Genomic DNA, 13,582 nt, shown 5'->3' with positions numbered 1-13,582 from the left:
GCTTGTATTGCTCAAAAACACAATGTTCACATTATGAACAGGGCTTTAAAGTGGCACCTATTTTAACAAAAAACCAACCTTCAACACTGTGCTTTGCCCAGGACTTTACTAAGTAGGAAATTACTTTTTTAAAGTTTCATATCGTTTTTCAATGGGAAGATATTTTCTTTTTGAACTGAGAATTCATGCCAAGTTAGACAGAATGCCTGAATACATCTGACAGCAAACCATAAAACTAAAATATAAAGTATGGAGTTATACTCAACATTACCGGTCTTGCTGTTACCATGCAGGCCACATACCTAATTCATGGCGATATTGTGATAAATGCTAAGCCCTTTTCCATCCATGTTTTAATGTCAAATTAAAACAGGGTAAGAGTCTCCCAACTAGAACACCTGTTATACAACACCAAGGAACTATATATATCACAGACGAAAAGTGTGAGAGACGCCCTTTAAAATGTTTAATTGTGATTATTCCAGTTGAACATCGACATTATTCTTCGAAGAAGCTCGCTTCCACTGAACGAACAAGTTACAAGCCCACAATTCCCCCTTGTTCATGTACAATTAATTAGCTGCATTGTATATATGTGCATGCTTAAGGTAATCTCTATGAAGCCTGTCATTTAAATAAGTATGGATACACAACTGATCCATAAAGAGGTGAGGGGCTAAAACAAAACAAAACAGCTCTGCTACAGGAATTATAATCACTTTCTTCAAGCCAGCTCATCCCTTCTCAAATACCAATGTTTTGCTGAAATTTCCCGATTACATTTTCATAAATAAATTGCATTGACAATAAGATTTCCCTTCTTCAATCGCACGATAAATCTTATTGCAAGGTGTGGGAAGGTATAAATGCCTAATTTATGAAAATTGGACCCCACACATAAATATTGGACCTCACACATAAGCTTCACAACGTTAATGCGATTATATTTAAAGGAGGAAGAAATCAGAAGTGGACACATTTCCTTAACATCTTGTTCCTTTTCCCTCTCTCGGAACAACCCAACTCCAACGACTCTCTGTTAATCTTATATCTATATATATATGAAAATTACCCCCCAAAAAATCTCATACCCTTTCTTTTTTTTTTCTGCCTCCTTACCTTGATTGATCAGTTTAAAGCTTTGGGATTTCCTGCTCCTCTTCCTTTCAGTAAACTCCATAGTGCGAGAGAAAGGAGGAAGAAAGGGACGGCTGGGATGAGCCCAGAAGGGCTGGCTGGCGACGACAACCAGGGAGGCAGACCGACCAAGGTCCGTCTCCTGAATCAGCCCCGACCTACCGAGGGCGGCCCAGCTTCAGCTCGGCAAGCGTCGCCAAGAGCGAGGAGGAGGCGGTGGGCTGGGACAAGTTTGGTCGCCGACTTTCCCCCCGTCAGTCTCAGCCCCAAACTTTGTAGAAAGAGGGCGAGGAGAGCAGCCCCGAGTCGCCCCCCTGGGCTGAGAGAGGCGAAGGTGGCGCGTCTCAGAGGCGGCGGGGGAGCCGGCCGAGTAATGGCTGGCAGGCGGGCGGGCGAAAAGCCGCCTGGGACCTCTCGGTGCCACCTGCTGGGGCGGCGGGGGGGGGGGGGGAGCGAGGAAGGAAGGAAAGACGGAGGGAAGGGGAAGGGAGCCTCCTGCTTGCTTCACAGCGGGTCAGCGAGCCTGGCCCGCAGGCCGCCACCCCGAGGCTGGCTGGGAGCCCTACGCCACACCGAGGACGCGGTGGCGGCGAAGGGCCCCTGGGGGGGGAGCCTCCTGCTTGCTTCACAGCGGGTCAGCGAGCCTGGCCCGCAGGCCGCCACCCCGAGGCTGGCTGGGAGCCCTACGCCACACCGAGGACGCGGTGGCGGCGAAGGGCCCCAAGGGGGAGGCGGTTGAGGAGAAGGAGGCGGCGGCGGAGGAGGAGGAGGGACGACTCAGGCTCATGGTGGTGCCCAAGGGAGGCGACGGCCGCCCGCCCAGCCAGCTCCTTCCTTCCTTCCCTCCGCCCGCCCGCCTGGTGTGCGAAGGGGGCGTCTCAGGATCTTGGCCACCGCAAGGAGGCTAAAGGGAGCAGCGCCATTTTGGGCCCTCCCACCTCTTGGATTCGACTCGCCGGCTGCCACCGATGGCTGAGGGGAAGGTGGCAGCCCCGGCCCCGGGGGGCCTCTCAGCGCCTCGCACGCGCTCGCTGCCTCCTGCCCCCATCCATGTGGAGACTCTGGAGGAGACACCTTAGAGGAGCGCTGGAGACCCGTGTTCTCAGTCTGGCTGGCTCACTACATTTCCCGGGCGGGGAGAGCGAGTCAGATAGGGACCGTCCCAAATGGCGCCTGCCTTGAAAATAATTAAGTTTTTAAAAAGACAGACAGAAAAACAAATGCTGAACTCCCACCGCACGTCTGCATTGACGTGCCAACACGAGTGTACGGATGTAAAAGGGCCTCTCTTCGGGCAGATCGGAGTGTGGTTTCTGTGCACGTGTGAATGGTCTGCGTTGAACTATGGGTGCCTCTTGACATACAGACTTTTTTTCCCTGTGGTCTTTTCACGCGTGTTTGGTGCCTTTTCCGCTGTGACATTAAAGGCTGGGAGACACGAGTTAGTTTTAGTTACCCCTTTCGATTATCTGATCACTGATGCTTAGGTTAGAATTTTTTAAAATCTTGGTTTTAAAAGTGCAACAAGCTTCATGTTTAGTTTAGTTCTTCTGGCATGTACTTGTTCTCTGGTGAATTCAGTTTTCTATTGCAAAAACCTGTGTGGCCAGAAGTGACCTCCCCTTCCAATGTACAGTGAAATTATCATTAACTAAAGAGATGGTCATCACAAAACAGCAGGGGAAATATTACAGCAATTAAAAAATGGATAATGAGATCACAAACACATCACAATCAACCATAATTACTAATAACCTAAGGGAAGTTGGCTAGTACAATAGGTAAGGAACCAGATGTTTAAATGTCTACAGATTGTTATAATTCATTGCATTTACTTTTATAGATTCCTTCCTGAGCTCCTGGGTAGCCACTGCAAATCTGGCAACTCTTTGGTGGCCTGGAGATAGTTTACACAAGTTGACTAGTAAATTAAGTAAGCTAACTACGAAACAAGCAGTGTGCAGTTTAGGATGCACACTGCCATCTTAAGCAGATCTAGCTGGAGATCTACTCAAGTCCCAAGAAAGCGATTTCAGGATTGTTCTGAAACTTACTGTAAGAGTTGCTCCACTGTAAACCCATTGATATATAGTAATTGATTTCAGTATATTTAGATTGGAGTAACTGTACCTCAGATTACACTGTAAATTAGGCAAACTGAGCCAAGAGTTATAAACCCATTTAAGTCAATGGGTCTAGGGATGTTCTAAATTGTGCTTCAGATTGCACTGTACTTCCTCATAAATATTACAGCAGAGAATATTCATACATGTTTTTACTAGCCTTGGCCCATCAAAGTCATCATTGTCATTGTCCAGTAGACTGGAAGTAGCTCTAGGGCAGGGGTGGCCAACCTATGGAACTCTAGATGTTCATGGACTACAATTCCCATCAACCCCTGCTAGCTTGTTGGCATGGGCCAATGGGAATTGCAGTTCATGAACATCTGGAGTTCCATAGATTAGCCACCAATTTCTGCTCTAGGGTTGAGTCTCATATTGGAGGGCTTACATCACTTTCACCGTTGGTAATCCCTTTTAACTGGAGATGCCAGTGATTGAACATAGGACCTTCCGTATGGCAAGCTGATCCTCTTCCACTGAGCCACAGCCTCTCCCAGTAATTGAAACTTTCAAAAACAGCCTTCCAGATATTGTGAGAGCATGGTTTGAAATTTTAGGGTAAAAAAGCCTTAGAACCAAAGAATCCCATCATGAGCATATTTAGAGAGTGTGTTATCTTAAAACAATTCACAAACAGAAAATAATGTCTGAAAACTACCCATATTCTTGAGAACAGAAATTTATCTCCACTGGAGCTATGTACACATATTTCTTAACTGGTTTTGAAATCTCTTTAAATTACTGACTTTTGAGACTTTGGCCTGCTGTTTGTATCACAGAAAGATTGTTGAGATTTATTTTATTTATTTATTTATTTATTGTTTAGATTTATAGACCGCCCTATCCCCTGGGGGCTCTGACGGAGAAGTGAATTTGACGGAGAAGTGAATCTATGTTGTGACCAAATTAGGTTTTACATTTGTGTGGTTTAAATTTTGCTTATTAAAATGTCCATGGACTGTTTGTGCATGTTATCCTTAAAAAGTACCTTTGAACCTCCTTCATGCTGTTCATGTCATGTGTAAATGCTGTTCATATAAATACACTGGAAATCAAATGCAAGTTCAACACAACAAAGGCTTTATATAAATGATACATAAGAACAAGCCAGCTGGATCAGACCAGAGTCCATCTAGTCCAGCTCTCTGCTACTCGCAGTAGCCCACCAGGTGCCTTTGGGAGCTCACATGCAGGATGTGAAAGCAATGGCCTTCTGCGGCTGTTGCTCCCGATCACCTGGTCTGTTAAGGCATTTGTAATCTCAGATCAAAGAGGATCAAGATTGGTAGCCTTAAGTTGACTTCTCCTCCTAAATCTAAGGTCCAGGCCCTTTAAAGCTATCCAGGATTTAGTGGCCATCACCACCTCCTGTAGCAGCATATTCCAAGCGAAATCCTGCCGTTGTGTGAAGAGAGTGTTTCTTTTATTGAATCTAATTCTTCACCCCAAGCATTTTCAATGGGTACCCCTGGTTCTAGTATTGTGAGAAAGAGAGAAAAATTTCTCTCTGTCATTTTCACTACCACTTAATTTTCTACCCATTGCCAATTTTCTACCCACATGCATATATTTTATAGGACTTCAATCATATCCCCCCTCAGACGCATTACCTCTCCAAACTAAAGAGTCCCAAAAGCGCTGCAACACCTCCTCATAGGGAAAGGTGCTCCAGTCCCTCAATCATCCTTGTTGCCCTTCTCTGCACTTTTTCTAAATCCTCAATATCCTTTTGAGATGTGGCGACCAGAACTGGACACAGTACTCCAAGTACAGTCGCACCACTGCTTTATATAAGGGCATGACAATCTTTGCAGTTTTATTATCAATTCCTCTCCTAATGATCCCCAGCATAGAGTTTGCCTTTTTCACAGCTGCCATGCATTGAGTTGACATTCCCATGGAACTATCAACTAAGGCATTAAATCCCTTTCTGACCTGTGACTGATAGCACTGACCCTTGTAGCTTGTATGTGAAGTTTGGATTTTTTGCCCCTATGTGCATCACTTTGCATTTTGCTACATTGAACTGCATTTGCCATTTCTGAGCCCACTCACCTAATTTATGAAGGTCAGGGCTTGGAGCTCTTCCATGATCACTTGTGGTTCTCACCACCCTACATAATTTGGTATCATCTGCAAACTTGGCCACCACGCTACCCACCCCTACTTCCAGGTCATTTATGAACAGTCCAATTTATTAATTTAAAATATATAACCCACTTTTTCGGAACTATTACAAAACTTACAACAAACCTCAAAATAAACATCAGAAATATAAAACCAGTCTCAATACGCAAGGGAAGCACCAAGGCAGCAGCTCCAATAAAAATGAATTTTCGGGTTAAATGGGACAGTCTCGGTGCAATAAACAAACACATACAAATTAGATATTAAACATAAAATCAGCCCAAACTTTGTATTTCCCCAAGAACTTAAAAATCAGCAACATATTTTTAAAAAGTTGTCACATTTCAGCAAAAAGACAAAAGTTGCAAAGTGAAATTCCAACTGCTGAGCTGGAATTTATATGTGGATTTGCTGCTGATACTGACTCAACAGAGGGTGAGAATGGCTCATTCAGTGGTGGTGGGGGATCCCTGGTTAGATTTTTATATACACTATTCAACTTGCCTCTGCAATCTATCGCCATTTGGGAGTGATCCGCATCTGCTCACATGCAGTTGTTGATTCTTTGGACAGAGTCTTGATCCATATGCGCTTACAAATAGTTACATAAAAGCCTGTCTTGGATTGCTTGACGTTCCCATTTTGTACTTACAGCTCACTGCTTTTGTTTATACTTATTCGTTAGGCTATTTCTGTCAAATGAAGACAACACTTTCTACATTTTATTAAAAGGGCTGGAGTTCAAAGACATTTCTTAAGTCCAATAAATGTGTTGTTTGGAAACAAAAAGGTTTAACACTTTTCGGGGAATACAAAGAGGGAGCCTGACAAGCCGAAGGATTCAAGAGGGGGTTAAGAAGGCCTTCCCTTTGTATTGGGGCTAACTTTCTTTTTTTTGAATAGGATTATTATGGAAGCAGGAACAGTTTTCTGGCTGTTGAAACCATTGCAGGGTGTGTGTGATATGGGAACAGGGAATCCTGAGTTCTAGAGAATTTAGACCATACGCTGGCTCTCTGCGTCTAAGCTCAGTGCTGGCATCAGTGGTGGATGGGCAGATGCAAAGCCTGTGAAATATTGTGTCTTTCTCACAATGCAAACTTCACACCCCAGTAAAGGGGAAAAGCATCTCCTTTTTTTACTTTTTGTTGATGGATGCTTACTAAGGTGCTGGGGAGGAGCCGTGGCTCAGCAGTAGAGCATCTGTTTCATATGTGGAAGCTCCTGGGTCTTCCAGTTAGAAGGATCAGGTAGGAGGTGATGTGAATTTTCTCTGCCTGAGACTCTGGAGAGCAGCTGGCAGGCAGGGTGGACAATACTCTCTGATGGTCCATAGCCACACCCTGATTTAAACCGCCTGGGCCCAAATAGCCATTGTTCCCTTGTTCAGGCTCCTCATCTTCTGGGCCTCCCTGTGGCCTACTGCCAAAGCTGTCCTGTTGCTGAGGCTACCCTGGCTGATCCCTCCTTTCCCTGGTTCCACTTCGCTCCACTCAGGTCAGTCTTGCTGGTGGGCCCAGGAGTTGGTCCTGCTCTGCCAGGTAGGTCATTGCCAGGTAGCTGCCTCAGTGATACCCAGAAAACATCCTTCACCTGTCTTTGGTATGCACATGCATACCAGGCACATGCACGTTACAAAGACTGGATTTTTCACCTGAGAAATGGACACTCTGTGAATTATGTGCACTCCACTTTCCTGTTCTGCTCTTATTGGCACATGCCAGATTAGCTTTTTGATCAGCCAGAACCAAATTACAGACTGATCTGCCATTAAACAGCATGAGCTCCAGGAAGGATGGGGAATCCAATCAGCGCCCACTGTTCACAGCACTGGGATAAGCACAAGAAGGGGGACAGGCACCAGCTATCCAACTTCTCTTTTCCCCCAGCTTGACAAATGTCAATCATGGTCTCCCTATATAATCACCACCCCAGAGCTCTCACCAGAATTATCTCACAGCTGCTTTACAAATATAGTGAGCCCAGAAGGTAGAAAAGAGAAAGAGGGTCTGAAACCTTACAAAGAGCCAAGGTAGAAATATGTGACTGAAACAGCAGTGTCCCAAGGCATGTTCCTTCAGCTTCCCTTTCTCTGGTCTACTGATGAAAATGATTGCTCTTGCCAGCCACTTCTAATTAATAGGGAAGAGAATTTTTTTTATTCTCTTCAAATTTAAGACTGATGTGCAATTATAGTGTCAGTTTACACAAGAAGAAAGGGTACAGAAGTCCTAGGGTATTTTGAAATATATATTTATTTACAAATGCACACATTGAGCACAGAGAGCACAAGAGTCCCAAGCACCAGAATGGGCAGCAATTGTATCAGTTCCCCTTAAAGCAAACAGCATTCATTAACTACTCCTGGAAGGATGCTTTTTTGCTGGCTGATACAAAGTTCAGTCTCTTGCCTAGCTATATTAAAAGCTGCCAAACATATTCCAGTCCTTTAGAAGCGCTAAGCAACACGAATAATGCATTTTCAAACCCACTTTTCACAGCTGTTTGCAAGTGGATTTTGCTGTTCATGGCTTAAAGCGATGAAAGCCAGTTTGAAAGTGCATTATTCTGCATATCTTGAATGAATGAAAAAAAGTGTAGAGGTGATCCGCGGAGGACCATGTAAAAGGCTATCCAGTATTGTTAACCATTCAAGGAAACATCTTAGTGCCCACACTAAAGAAGCAGCATTAGTTTCTCTAGAAATGAAACAAAAGACCAGATAGGAAGCATCACCTTACTTGATGGCTGCGTAACAAAATATAAAGAAATGGCAGAGGGAATAAGTAATTTGTGTTACCACCCGGCTAAAGTTTTCCCTTCTAGGATTGGGGTGGGCTGCGGGTAGAAGCCCTGTCTCAGGGTTTGGTACTTGCCGGAAGACCCACAGGAAAGTCGGCAGGAAGGCAATGGCAAACCACCTCTGCTTCTTCCCTTGAAAACTCTGAATTGACAACACTTTATCCACAGGATTTGGGAACCCAACTAACCATCCCGTAGCAGTGTTGAGGAGGGGGGTGTAGTCTTTTTCCCCACTCCATTAATTCAACTGCTTGCAGCATTCTATACCTCACACAACATGCTTGTTCAGACCCCAACAAGGCATTTGGGGTTATTGTTATTGCGTTCTCTCTTTTGTCAGACGTTTTGGCTGAAGAGCGGAGACCTGAATATCTGTTTAGTTTCAGACTTGCAGAAACGTTTCAACTTATGGCTATGTCAATGCTGCCCTTTACATGCTTAGGAAGAAGGTGCTGCTGTGATTAGCCAAAAAGCATATCAACATATTGATCTAATCATTCATAGTTTTGATATACATATTTCTATGGGAAATTTCTTCTAAGCTCAGAGAAGCATTTACCTCATACCATCAAAAGTGATGAACTAGAAGGTTTTGGTATGGCAGGTGGGTAATTGGGCTTATATGCCACCACTAAAACACCCTCGGATCTCTCAGATGTGGGTTGCATGAGACTATCTAATCTAGGGATGTTGAACTTATTTGTGATGAAGGCTGGGATATAACAAAAATGTGACTTGGTCAGGCTGGGCTGAGGGGGGGGGGAGGGGTGGTTGCTCAGCGCAGGCGGGCTGCTGGTAGGCTGCCCTGGCCCAGATTGAATTACACCCGGAGGGAGGGAGGCTGCCTCTCAGTTTGAGAGGAGGGCTTGAGAGACCTGTGAGCCATCTGAGACAAGCCCCCCCCACTGCCCTATATAGCATGGGGGTAGGGAACCTCTTGGCTCTCCAGATGTTCAGGAACTACAATTCCCATCAGCCCCTACCAGCATGGCCAATTGGCCATGCTGACAGAGGCTGATGGGAATTGTAGTTCCTAAACATCTGGAGAGCTGCAGGTTCCCTACCCCTGGTAACTGGTCTGGGAGCCAGGGGTATGTGTTTGCCTCAGCTGCCTTGAATTTTCTGATTAGCCTTCTCAAAGGGCTGCATGTTTGACACCCTGATCTAAACTTTCTGAAACACCTGTTATGAGAATCTCAGAAACTGTATTTTATCTTTTAATCTTTAGATTGGAAAGGGGGAAAGGAATATGTATGTATTTTTGTTTCTTATTTCATTTACATTTCAATTTTAAAATTTTAACTTTAAATTTATATATTGATATTTCTGTTCTATCGACATTTCTATGTCATATCAGTATTTTTGTGCATTTCGCAAAAGCCAGCCATAGATGCCTGGGAAATGCCAGCAAGAAGTGGGGTGGGGCGGGACGGGACGGGGTGGATCAGAAGGAATGGAAACCCAGAAGCGATAGAAAACATTGGGGATTCCCTGCTCTCACCAACTGCAGGATTTTTGGGATCTATGGCGCCTAACACTAAGTGTGTCAGCACAGAAATCTCTGCCCAAAGGAACGTTCCCTCACTGTGGGGCAGAGCAGCAGTGTATAATCAGCCTTAGTGACTAATGCATTACTTTGGAACAGACAATGAAACCCTTCATTTCCATGTGTCGATTTCAAGAGGAATGCTTCCCTTACCTGGTGTGTGTGGGGTGGGGGTGGGGGTGGGGGGCTGATGTCCAGTCCCAGCTGGCCTTGGCAAGACCTCCTCTGGAGCTAGGACAAGTAGTCATGACAAACAGGCCCACAGGCCCCTACCTTGGGCAGGAGAAGATGCTGCCAGTCTGGCCAATGGTGGAGGAGCCACAATGAGCATGATGTGCAGCTTCCAAGAGTATGAGCCAATCCTAAGCTGTCCCAAAAAAGCGACAGTGACATCATCAGCGAGTGATGCTGGTGGTGGGCAGCTGCAGAGATGCCAGAGGACAGGCCCCACCAGCCCCTGAGACCAGCAGGCCTCGTGCCAGAAACAGATGACAGCTGATCTAATTGGTCAAGGCAATGGTTAAGACAAGAGCCTAAAGAGAGGGACCAGACACAAACAGTACAAAGAGAGAATTGATTCCTCTGCCAGGTGGTGAGGAGAACAGGGAGCAAAGAGTCAACTTATGAAGACAGGCAGGAAAGGGTAGCTTGGATGGCCAAGTCTCCTCCCTTGTTCCTTGTGGCAGATTGGTCCTGTCAGCAATGACCTGCCAGAAAGGGCCAGGATTGGGGGTGGGTGGGGGGGCAGGAATGGGCCCAGAACAGTGCCATCACCACCCTGCGAGGGCCCACCTCCTGCCTGAGTCATTGCTGGCTCAAACAAAGGGCCGCTCTTGTCCAGTGTACCTTGCTCCAATCACTATTTTTAATTTTTCCCAAAGTATTTGTAAAGGGGAAAACTGGATAATCCCTGAGCAGCTTGGAGGAAGATTACCTGCATATGTGTCATCATGTTGCAACTGATTAGTGGTGACCCCAGCTTCCAGACAAGTGAGAAATCTTCCTTTGCAGAACCTTCCTTGGTGGTCTCTCTTCCAAGTACTGACCCAACTTAGCTTCTGAGATCTGATTAAATCAGGCTATGCCATGCCATCTTTTCTCCTGGGAAAAACAGTATTCAATTTCACTTTATTACAGTCAAAGACCAGCAAATTACAGTCAGGGACCGACAAATTCTATACAGCAAATTGCAGTCGAGGATCAACAAATTCTATATGGGAAAAAGAGTAAACAATAATAAATAGGATTTTTTTCCATTCAACTTCTTATAAAAACAAAACAGCCAATAATGCTTAGCATATACCCTGTTGCATCTGTTGGCAATATTATCTTCTTAACATTTTTGTCTGAATAAAATTGTATTTGTATCATCACTGTCTTCCCAGCATTGCTACTCTGTCAGCATCTATATGATCCTGGCACAGTTTAATTATTGACTGAGTATATAATTGCAGTAAGAAAAGCCACTTTTTTTGCATGTACATTTAGACTTAGTAAAAAGAACAAGATATTGTATAATTTTATTAATAGAAATTTTGGTGGATCCTATTCCGAAATAAATGTGCATAGGTAATACAGACTCAATTTCTGCTTCCCTTTGCTTCCCTTTCCCCCTAATGCTAATGATGCTTTACAAAGGTAACGTTCCACAGGAGGTTTTCAACCATCAACAGAGAGAAATTACTGAATATTACAAGAACTTAGGAGGGTAAATAGTCTGGTGCAGTCTAAAGCCTCTCTGGATAATTTTATGAGACAAGCTGTGCAGCATGTTATTGGCTGCACCCTGTGCTTTTTCTGAACAACCTTATTCTGTGACATTCAGGAAATTCTAGTTCAACGTATGAGAGGCCATAATTTATCTTTTCAAGTTGTAAAAAACAAGGCAGGGAATTCTCAGTTTACATGCCTTTATTATATAGTGGCCATTTCAAAACTTCAAGAACCATATATGGAGTTATTTAAAAAAAACCTGCAGTTTTTTTAAGTTGGGAAAATTACACATTTGAAAATATTTTGAAAAACGCATTGATTGACTTTGGGTCAGTAATTTTCTCACAGTCTAACGTACCTCACACGCTTGTTGTAAGGATAAAAGGAAGGCTGGCTTGAAGAAGGTGCTAAATATGTACATAAAACTGAATGATTCCATTTCTATGACTACAGTTCTTCAAAACCTTGGGAACTTCTTTTAAACTGAAATCTGGTCATAACTGTGGGAGTGTCACAAAATTGTCTCAGAGTGTGGTTTTGTAGAGATTTCAGTTGAGTACAAAGCACTACAGAATACAACAGGACTTCAGAGTATATATACACTGGAAATCAGAAAAACAAGTTAATCACAGCTAATTCATAGATCAATTATAAAGCCTTCCAGGAACTACTTATAATAGAAATTAATCTGGGATTTCCAATCTAGGAATTCTTGGAGATTTGGAGGCAATACCTGTGGGCAGGGGTGGGGAGGGATTTCACTTTCAATCTATGGAATTGGAATTTGCCCACTGAAGCAGCCATTTTGTCCAGGGAAATGGATCTCTGTAATGTGGAAATTAGCTTTAATTGCAGGAGATGTCCAGTCAACTCCATGTGAAGGTTGGAAAGCTGGCAATCCTAATTTTATGCTGTTGTGACCAGGAGACACAGCAGCATATCACAATGCCAAACACCAGCGCCAGTGTAAGGGCCAGAAAAGGGCAGAGCATACGATGTGTATAGGTGCAGTGGTGTACTGTTACAAAACAGTGCCCAGGGCTTTTCACCATTCACTGCAAATTATTCTGATTGCTCTCTGTACTTTTCTTGATTAAGTTTTAATTTTACACAATTATGCCTCACCCTGTACTACCTGAATTTCACTGTCCTTTGTCCTTATCGATTGTATCAACTGTTTCTTTATATATGGTTAATAGATCTGCCAATTAAAGACTCACTACATGCACTTGACAAAGTAGACTCTAGTTCATGAAAGTTTATGTTAGAATAAAACTTTGTTAGTCTTTAAAGTGCCTCATGGCTGTTTCTGCATTTGAAAAGGTGGGGTGGGGGGAGGAACAAGAGCTCCTGGGGCTGCTATACTACATTTGTAACATGGATTAGGGCCTACTGGCAATTTTTAAACTGGAAATGCTTCTACCTACCATCATTTAGAGCAGTGGTTCCTAAACTTATTTGGCCTACTGCCCCCTTTCCAGAAAAAATATTACTTAGCGCCCCCCTGGAAATTAATTTTTTTTTAATTTTAATAGCAATTAAACAGAAAGATATATGTATTAATGTTTCTACCTGTGGCCATCACCGCCCCCATGGATCGCTGCAGCACCCACCAGGAGGCGGTGGCGCCCACTTTGGGAATCACTGATTTAGAGCAGTGGTTCTCAACCTTCCTAATGCCGCGACCCTTTAATACAGTTCCTCATGTTGTGGTGACCCCCAACCCTAACATGTATCCATTTTACAGATGGAGAACACTGATGCAGAGAGTCTTAGGCGACCCCTGTGAAAGGGTCATTCGACCCCCAAAGGGGTCCCGACCCCCAGGTTGAGAACCACTGATTTAGAGTGCCTACCATCACTTGTAGTTTAGCCCTGAAAGGTTGCTGGGTGACCTTGTGCTGTTTGCCTAACTACCACACAGGGTAGTTTTAAAGATAAATGGAGAACACTCTTAAATCAGTTTGGCTCCCTACTGGGTATACATGAAGTAATAAATCTGTTCTTTTTCAATAAGTAGTATAATTCAGTGGTTACATTCCACTCATGAGGGCTATCCTACCAAGTTTGTTATATCTATTAAGTTTTATTTACTTTCTTACAAAGGAAGATCATCTCGTTTCCAATTCCACAA

General features: G+C 44.0%; 1 protein-coding gene across 1 annotated transcript in view; it reads right to left on the bottom strand.

Annotated features, from left to right (window-relative positions):
- Positions 1-1,728, bottom strand: part of BEND7 (BEN domain containing 7) — a 65,269-nt gene extending 63,541 nt beyond the window's left edge. Inside the window, exon 1 of the mRNA XM_048500468.1 lies at positions 1,120-1,728. Within this exon, the coding sequence (XP_048356425.1) occupies positions 1,120-1,180 (61 nt within the window). The 5' untranslated portion in view covers positions 1,181-1,728. The remainder of the gene's footprint in view (positions 1-1,119) is intronic.
- Positions 1,729-13,582: the final 11,854 nt, after the last annotated feature.

Source organism: Sphaerodactylus townsendi, linkage group LG06, assembly GCF_021028975.2.
Source record: "Sphaerodactylus townsendi isolate TG3544 linkage group LG06, MPM_Stown_v2.3, whole genome shotgun sequence".
NCBI classification, from domain to species: Eukaryota; Metazoa; Chordata; class Lepidosauria; order Squamata; family Sphaerodactylidae; genus Sphaerodactylus; species Sphaerodactylus townsendi.
This window is presented reverse-complemented; position numbering and strand designations above follow the sequence as displayed.